Consider the following 7,401-nt stretch of genomic DNA (forward strand, 5'->3'; position numbering starts at 1 on the left):
TCCTCTCTCTCTCTCTCTCTCTCTCTCTCTCTCTCTCTCTCTCTCTTATTCCCTCTCTTGCACCTGCGCACGCGCCCCATGCACGTGTCCGGTGCAGCTACGCTACTCATGCAGCAGCGCTTTGTGGCTCGTGCTTTAACCTCTTCTTTGGTTGATGTTGTTTATCCGTTTATGCTCTCACAACACTTTCTGGGGAGTGCCACACGCCTCGAGGTGGAGGAGTAGGGTGAAAACAAAAGGAAAACGGAGAGGCCACACACGCCAAAAAAAAAATAGACGTATATACTTGCTGTTGTGCCTGGCGTGTGTCTCCCATGTCTATAGATGCAGGGCAGAGGATGGGAAAACGGGGGGCACCACAGACTTTGAGGTTGGGTGTTGTGCTGCTTCTGGTCTTGCTCGCCGCCCTCACACTGACGCTGCCGGGCACCGAGGCAGGCGTGGGAGCGAAGGTTGTCTATAGGCTCTCTGTGATGAAGGGTAGAATTGTCTCAGAGGAGCGTGTGTATTGCAACGACACGCGTTTAGGTAGCGAGGTGAAAGAGAGTCGGTGCGCCAACGGCGTGGGTCGGCTGCAGCGCGACCCGCTCCTCGTCGATCTCCGCGCCCCGCCGGGCATCAGCCGCAGCTTTGACCCCCTCCTCCTCGTCGCGGTGTCGGTGAGCGACTGCGTGAAGAGCTGCGTCAACGGAGGCTGGTGCTTCAAGGGAGACGACGAGGAGCCGAGCGGTGACGGCACCAGTGCCCCACCCGTGCTGGGGCTGCACGTGGGTTCGCCCTGCTGCGGGGAAGGCTACGTGTCGTATGTGCTGGATGTCCCCTCACGCACGATAACGCAGTACGAGGGGCCGTTGCCGCGCTTTTCACGAAACTCAGTGTTTGACTGCCAAGTGTGGCAAATAAACCAGGTGCCGTACGCAATTGATCAAGGCGGCCTCATATTCCCTGTGGAACTGTTCTTCTGTGAGGTTCCCGTGTCCAACGTCGTCAGCGAGCTCGACGACAGCACCCTGGTGGGGCTGCTGCAGGCGGAGATAAGCATGACAGAGTCCGTCGACGGCATCCGCTTCCCTCGTGAGGCGCTCATTGGCATCTCTGGGTGGATTGTCAGCGAGCCCCACTCGGGAAAGACGCTGCGCGATGCTGGCCTCTGCTACTTCAGCAAGGACGCGGCAGGCGGCGGGATGGCGGAGGAGGAGCAGCTTGTCTGCCGGTTGCCCAACGGGCTCAGGGGCTTCTTGCCGGTGTTGAAAATTGTCGTCAAAGTCTGCATCGAGAGCACCCAAATACACTTTGTGGACTCCGCCATCTTTGTCGACCTCAACCAGATGGTCGATGCGGAGGGGTATTTGCGCCTCAACTCCTCCGGTTCCTTAAGCGCCGCGCTGGAAAAGTCCAATGACGGCGCGCCGTTGCCAAAAGTGGTGATTGGGGTGCTCTTCCTGCGGGACCTGGCTATTTACTTCTCACGCAACTCTGACCCGGAGATGCCGACATTTGGGATGCCGGTAGTAAAAATGGCGGCGTCGAATTTCAACTCGGATGGCCGCATCCCGGGAATGAATGCGTCACGCAAGGAATCCATGGCGTGTGCCCTGCCGAAGAAGTGTGGGAAGGGCGAATTCTACTTTGAGAGTATCAACCGCTGCGGCATCTCACCCAATTGCGGTCGCTTTCTTCCGTACCGGTACAACCCAAATACTCTTCGCTGCGAGGCCAATATAAAACTGATTCTGGCTGTGGCTGTGCTGGGCGCTCTCTTCATTCTGACGGATGTGGCGGTGCTGATGATGCGGCGTAACGTGGGGAAGCTGCTGCGGAGTGCTGCGGAGGAGGAGCTGGCGCATAATTTGCGGTGACTGTGGCACAGGGAAGGGGGAGGTCCAAAGGTTGTGTCCCCTGCGGCCGACGCGTCCGTGGAACGGACTTGACCCTCTGCTTTGCTTTGCTTTGCTTTGCTTTGCCTCCGTTCCACCTTTAGTTTTTATTCGCGTTCATGCCTATGTCTGTGTGTGTGTGTGTTTCGTGCCTACTTTGTAGTGTTGTCTGGTGAGAGCCGCTGGGGGTGCTACAGGCGGAGGGCGGCGCACTCCGCCACTGCGTCTGGACACCTGCAAGCAGCCGTTTGCGCGTGCGCATTTTAATTCACTCTACACATCGTTGTTGTTTGTTTGTTTGTTTCTTTGACGCCCCGATGTCACGTGTTGGATTTGTGTGTTGTGTGTTTCTAGTCCCCTTCTTCGTTTCTCCTTTCTTGCGGGCGTCGCTGCGTGTCAAAATTTGAAGAAAAAGGGGTGGGAGGGCAGCCATGCGACCGCCGGACAACGACGACGAGGACGCACACTCCCCCGGCGACCGCCACCCCCTCTTCGTGGAGGCCGCGTGTCCCCGCGACGACAGCAGCAGCAGCAATAACAATAATAACGGCAGTAGCGGCGGCGGCGGCGGCGGGGAGGATGCGGTGGCGGCCAACGGTGCGGCGTGCGTGCGTGTCCTGGCGGTGGTGCCGTACACCTTCACCTTCAGCGCGCCCGTGAAGGGGCGTTGGCTCGGGCTCCCGCTACTGACGGTGTTCGCGAAGGAGTTTGCGTACATCCCGCCCGTCTCGGCGGGCAACACGCGGCCGCGGGCGAGCCTCGATCCCCGCATCACGATCCCTGCGTACGTGGAGGAGCTCCGCGGCGGCCTTCTTTGGCTGCGTGGGCGGGAGGCGGAGTGCCGCGCCGCCGGTGACGCCTACGCCGAGGAGCTGCGCCGCCTGCGCCTGCCCCTGTGCGCCGCCGCAGGCGCCGAGGCGAGCGGGGAGCCACCCGCAGAAATCGTGGGGACGGGCCCGGACGCGGCGGCCGCGCGGGCGCTGCTGGCCGCCCTGGCGCCACGCCTCCTGCTGCGGCAGAAGGACGTCATCTTGCACCGTGTGCTGCGTCGCGAGGCGCCGATGCCGTACGGAGACCCCCTGCAGCTTCTCCGCTACGACCACGTCCCACGCGGTTCCCCTCCCCGTCGGCTGCTGGTTGTTCGCAAGCCGCACGGCCTCCCGGTGCATCCCTCCGGTCGCTGCCGCAAGAACTCCGTGACAGCCATCCTGGAGGACGTTTTTGGCGGCGTCGACGCCCACCGCTACTGCGCCGTGCCGCTGGAAGGCGAGGAGGACGTGGCACAGATGCGGCCGCCACCAGCGGCCGGCGTGGAATGCGTGGCAATCCGTCACAAGCGGTACGGCTTTGAGCTTATCCGGGTGTGGGTGGGCGACGGCTACGTGGCCCGTGACGCGTGGGAGGAGCTGCGGTCGCTGCTGACGCGGCAGCCCGCGCACGGGCTGAAGGCCTTCGTCGTCCACCGCCTCGACACCGCCACCAGCGGTGTGCTGCTCTTCGGCCTCGACTCCGCCAGCGCCCGTGCGACAGCCGAGCTGCTGGCGCAGAAGGGGCCCGCCGACGACACGGACGCAGCCGCGCCGGGGGTTGGCTGCACAAAGCAGTACCTCGCCCGCGTGCATGGCCGCTTTGACGTCGCCGCACTTGCCGCAACACAACATCACTGCAGCTGCGCCTCCTCCCTCCCTCGCTGTCTGTCGCAAGCGCTCCGTGCCGGCTCGGGGGACTGCGACGACGACGACGGCGACGAGGCCCGGTGCTGGTTACGTGTGGAGCGGCCAATCGGGTGCCTGTCGTACCACGAGAGCCTCTACTGGTGCCCCGACGGCGCGCTCACGCGGTCGTGGCTGGAGGCGCGGGGGGCGCGCGAAAAGCTGCAACCGCAGGGCGCAGCGGCGGCAAAGAGGCAGGCGGCGGGGCGAAAGCGCGGCGCCCACTGTGACGCCGCTGCTTTGGAGGCCAAGCATGAACGCATGCGGCAGTTGACCGTCGGCGGCCGCGCAACGGAAGCAAGCGATGCGGGAATGGGTAGTGATGCCTGCAGGCGCCCGGACGGGGCCGCCGCGGAGCTTCAGACGCAGCGACTGAAGGAAAGTTTGAAACCGGCGGTTACGCTTCTTCGCCTGCTCGCATACGACGCCGCCAGTGACGAGTCCGTGGTGGAGTGTCTGCTGCTCACGGGTCGCACGCACCAGGTGCGTGTCCATTTGGCCTCCGTGGGCCACCCTGTCTGCGGGGACACGAAGTACAACCGCCTCGCTGCTGGCACTCCGTCAGCTCTGTTGCGAGAAGCGCCGCAGGACGAGGCGGGGGATGCAGAGAGTCTCCTCTCGCACGGCATTTGCTTGCATGCCTGGCGCTACACCCTTTGCTACGCGGCGGGTGCGGCACCGGAGGTGCTGGAGGCCCCGCCACCCGCGTGGGGAAGCGTCGCAGGCAACGATGGAGCAGTGCGAGCCGACGCGCGGGCACCGGCCTGCGCCTGAATTCACTGTCGTGGCCGTCCACGTGGATGTGGGTGTGTTTTCTTTTGTTTGTTTGTTCGATGGCGCCGCACGCGTTTCTGCCTGGCTGCAATAACGCGGCAGGGGCAGCCGCTGCCATGCATCGGCCATTTTTACGCCCCCTTTTTTTTTTTCTTATCCCTCTCTATTTCCTTGTCGTCTTTGCGCGTTTCTGCCCTGTCTCCGTTTGACGCTTGCCCGCTGCAGCCGTCAGAAGCGGCCTTCGCTGCGCAATTTCTCTCTTCTCTCCGCCCTCCCTGCCGCACCGACAGTGTGAACGTCACTCGCCCCGCCACAGCGCTCTCCCTCTCGCCAGAGAAATGTCCAGCACGCAGCAGCTCGCATGCACCTACGCCGCGCTCCTCCTCGCCGACGGTGGTAAGACCGACGTCGAGAGCCTGCTGAAGGTGACGAAGGCCGCCGGCGTCGAGGTGAGCAAAGGGATGGCCTCCGCCTTCGCCAGCCTGCTCCGGACCGTTAACGTCAACGAGGTGCTCGCCAACGTGAGCTTCGCCGGTGGCGCCGCCCCTGCCGCCGCCGGTGGCGCTGCTGCTGCCGGTGGTGCCGCCGCCGCCGCCCCCGCCGCCGAGGCCAAGAAGGAAGAGGAGGAGGAGGAGGACGACGACATGGGCTTCGGCCTCTTCGACTAGGCGCATGGACGCTCCAGCTCGGCGGACTGCGCACGCACACAGCATGATTTGTTTTGAATGTTTTTTTTTTTGCGTTATTTATTATTTGAATAAAAAAAAAGCAGATATATTACATGCATGGCGATGGCCTCCGTCGTCGCCTTGTGCGCTGAAGTGGCGCGGGGTTCCTTTTTTTTTGTTGTTGTTTATTTGTTCGCTTCTGGACGAGTGATCACTGTCTTCGCTGCGCGTGTCTTTTAACGCTTGCTTTTGTTTTTGTTTCTTTTTTCGTTTCTTTTTTTTTTCTTTTTGCTTCCCTGCTCGTCTCTTTGCGCGGCTGTCGTTGCTCGTGACGGTGACCGCGTGCCCCGCCGTCCGTCCTTCCGCGTGTTTCTGCGTGTGTGTGTGGGTCGGGAAGAAAGCCATTCGTGAAAGTGCAGGAGCAGCGTGACTCCGCGATGCGTGAGACGGGGAGGGAAAACCAGCGGCCCATGTCGGCAGAGCAGACGCCGACGAGGCCCAAGAGCCCCATTCTCTACACCTCGTACAGCGCCGGGAGCGAGGGGCGCCACACGGACGACCTCTTCCCGCGCAGGGACCGGCGCGTGCTCGTGCTCTACGTGGGCGGGACGATCGGCATGGCGCGGTCGCCGTCCGGCGTGCTGGAGCCGTCCAAGGGGTACCTGACGCAGGCGGTGCGAGGGATGGGGGAGCTGCAGCAGCGGCCGGAAATTGCCCCGTTTGACGTTATTGAATATGATGAGCTGCTCGACAGCAGCGACATGGGGGCGCGCGAGTACCTGCGCATTGCCGGGGACGTGGCCCACTACCACGAAGAGTACGACGGTTTCCTGGTTTTGCACGGGACGGACACGATGCACTACAGCGCCAGCGCACTGAGCTTCCTCCTGATGAATCTCGCCAAACCCGTCATCTTGACGGGCTCCATGGTGCCGTTGTTTGAGCCCTACACAGACGCCCGGCGAAATATGGTGATTGGCCTTATGTTGGCCTCCAACCCCACCATCCGCGAGGTGTGCATTTTCTTCAATGATTGTCTGCTGCGTGGCAACTGCTGCACGAAGCTGCACCACACATTTGGTGCCTTCTGCACCCCGAACTTCCCTCCGCTGGGGGTGGTGGAGTCGACAGGCTTCCACCTCCGCGAGCACCTGCTGCTGCCGCAGCCAAGTGGGCCTCTGCGGGTGCGGTCCAACATGTGCGGAAGCGTGGTGGTCTTCGCGCTCCACGCAGACTGCGACATGAAGCTGCTGAAGCAGCTGCTGACGGAGGACGAGCTTCCCGCCGCGCCAGAGGAATCCCCCACCAAAAACGCCGAGGCTAAAGCCGGGCGTGAGCCGGGTCCCGAGGGCACAGGGCGGGAGGACGCTGGCGTTGAGGGCGGCCAGGAAAAAAGTTCTGCCGCCACCAACGCACCCCGGCGGCCACGGAAGTTGATGGATGCCGTGCTGTTTGAGATCAACGGCGTTGGGGCCACGGACAGCGCGGTCTCCCTGGCGCTGCAGGAGCTGGCAAATGTCGCCAAGGCAAATGATATTGTCCTCTGCGTGACAACGGTGGAGCCCTACGGAAGCCTCTCACCCACGGAGGTTCGCCGACTGCGCAAAATCTCGCCAGACCTCATCTATCTGTACATGACGACGTCCGCGGCGGAAACGAAGCTGATGTATTTGTTTGGAAAGGGTCTCTCGCCGGCCGCCGTGAGAAAAATGATGCCGCGCAACCTCCGTGGTGAGGTCACCCCAGGCGACTCATTTGAGTCTAATTTGTAGGGTAGACATGCATGCACGTCGTCTCTCTACGCCTGGAAAATTTAGAAGACGAACTATGGGATTCAAAGATTGTGTGTGCATGGTTAATGTGTTTCTGTTTTGCGTGTGTATTTTCCTTGTAGTTGCTTTCTTGGGGGCGTTGAAGGTTGTCTTTGTTTTCCTGCTTAGTTGATATTTTTTTTGTTTAATTTGTATTTCTCTCATTATTATTTGCCGTCCTTTACCCCCTAGGCCTTCACTTCGTGTTTGCGCTTTCCCGTCTACGGCCCGCGCCCTTCCACGCAGGTGTGCATGTCTGCCTGCCTTGTTGTCAGGGGTCTGTCGGGGGGGAAGAGAGAGAAAAAGAGGGGGATCGGGGGTGATTGGGAGACGTACGGCAACGCAATAAGTGGAAAACGATGAAAATTTAGCACAATTACGCGCGAGCTTAAGTGGATGTGGGGATGAGGGTGTGAAGGTGTGCATGTTTTGCTTGCGCCTTTTTACAATACAAAGCGAAGGAAGGAGGACAGGTCGGCGCCTGTTTCCTTTATTTCTGTTCTTCCTTGCTTGGGCCGTTGCGGCTTGAGGCATCCCGCCCCTCTTGTAGGCCCTCCTT

General features: G+C 61.4%; 4 protein-coding genes across 4 annotated transcripts, besides 5 other annotated features; all 4 read left to right on the forward strand.

Annotated features, from left to right (window-relative positions):
* The first annotated feature begins 2 nt into the window (after positions 1-2).
* Positions 3-46: a microsatellite.
* A 268-nt stretch (positions 47-314) lies between these two features.
* Positions 315-1,859, forward strand: Tco025E_02249 (uncharacterized protein; the record flags this gene model as incomplete). Its single annotated transcript, XM_029369178.1, has 1 exon — positions 315-1,859. The coding sequence occupies one exon, from the start codon at positions 315-317 to the stop codon at positions 1,857-1,859; it is 1,545 nt and encodes a 514-aa protein (XP_029230775.1).
* Positions 1,860-1,936: 77 nt separating this feature from the next.
* Positions 1,937-1,964: a microsatellite.
* A 39-nt stretch (positions 1,965-2,003) lies between these two features.
* Positions 2,004-2,022: a microsatellite.
* Positions 2,023-2,160: 138 nt separating this feature from the next.
* Positions 2,161-2,186: a microsatellite.
* Positions 2,187-2,308: 122 nt separating this feature from the next.
* Tco025E_02250 (uncharacterized protein) lies at positions 2,309-4,363 on the forward strand (the record flags this gene model as incomplete). Its single annotated transcript, XM_029369179.1, has 1 exon — positions 2,309-4,363. The coding sequence occupies one exon, from the start codon at positions 2,309-2,311 to the stop codon at positions 4,361-4,363; it is 2,055 nt and encodes a 684-aa protein (XP_029230776.1).
* A 338-nt stretch (positions 4,364-4,701) lies between these two features.
* Tco025E_02251 (60S acidic ribosomal protein) lies at positions 4,702-5,031 on the forward strand (the record flags this gene model as incomplete). Its single annotated transcript, XM_029369180.1, has 1 exon — positions 4,702-5,031. One exon carries the CDS (start codon positions 4,702-4,704, stop codon positions 5,029-5,031), a length of 330 nt encoding a protein of 109 aa, XP_029230777.1.
* Positions 5,032-5,278: 247 nt separating this feature from the next.
* Positions 5,279-5,321: a microsatellite.
* A 147-nt stretch (positions 5,322-5,468) lies between these two features.
* On the forward strand, positions 5,469-6,803 carry Tco025E_02252 (cytoplasmic l-asparaginase i-like protein; the record flags this gene model as incomplete). The annotated part of the gene is made up of 1 exon (XM_029369181.1): positions 5,469-6,803. One exon carries the CDS (start codon positions 5,469-5,471, stop codon positions 6,801-6,803), a length of 1,335 nt encoding a protein of 444 aa, XP_029230778.1.
* Between the last annotated feature and the right edge of the window lie 598 nt (positions 6,804-7,401).

This window comes from Trypanosoma conorhini, assembly GCF_003719485.1.
Source record: "Trypanosoma conorhini strain 025E chromosome Unknown Tco_14.4_contig_00086, whole genome shotgun sequence".
Taxonomy (NCBI): domain Eukaryota; phylum Euglenozoa; class Kinetoplastea; order Trypanosomatida; family Trypanosomatidae; genus Trypanosoma; species Trypanosoma conorhini.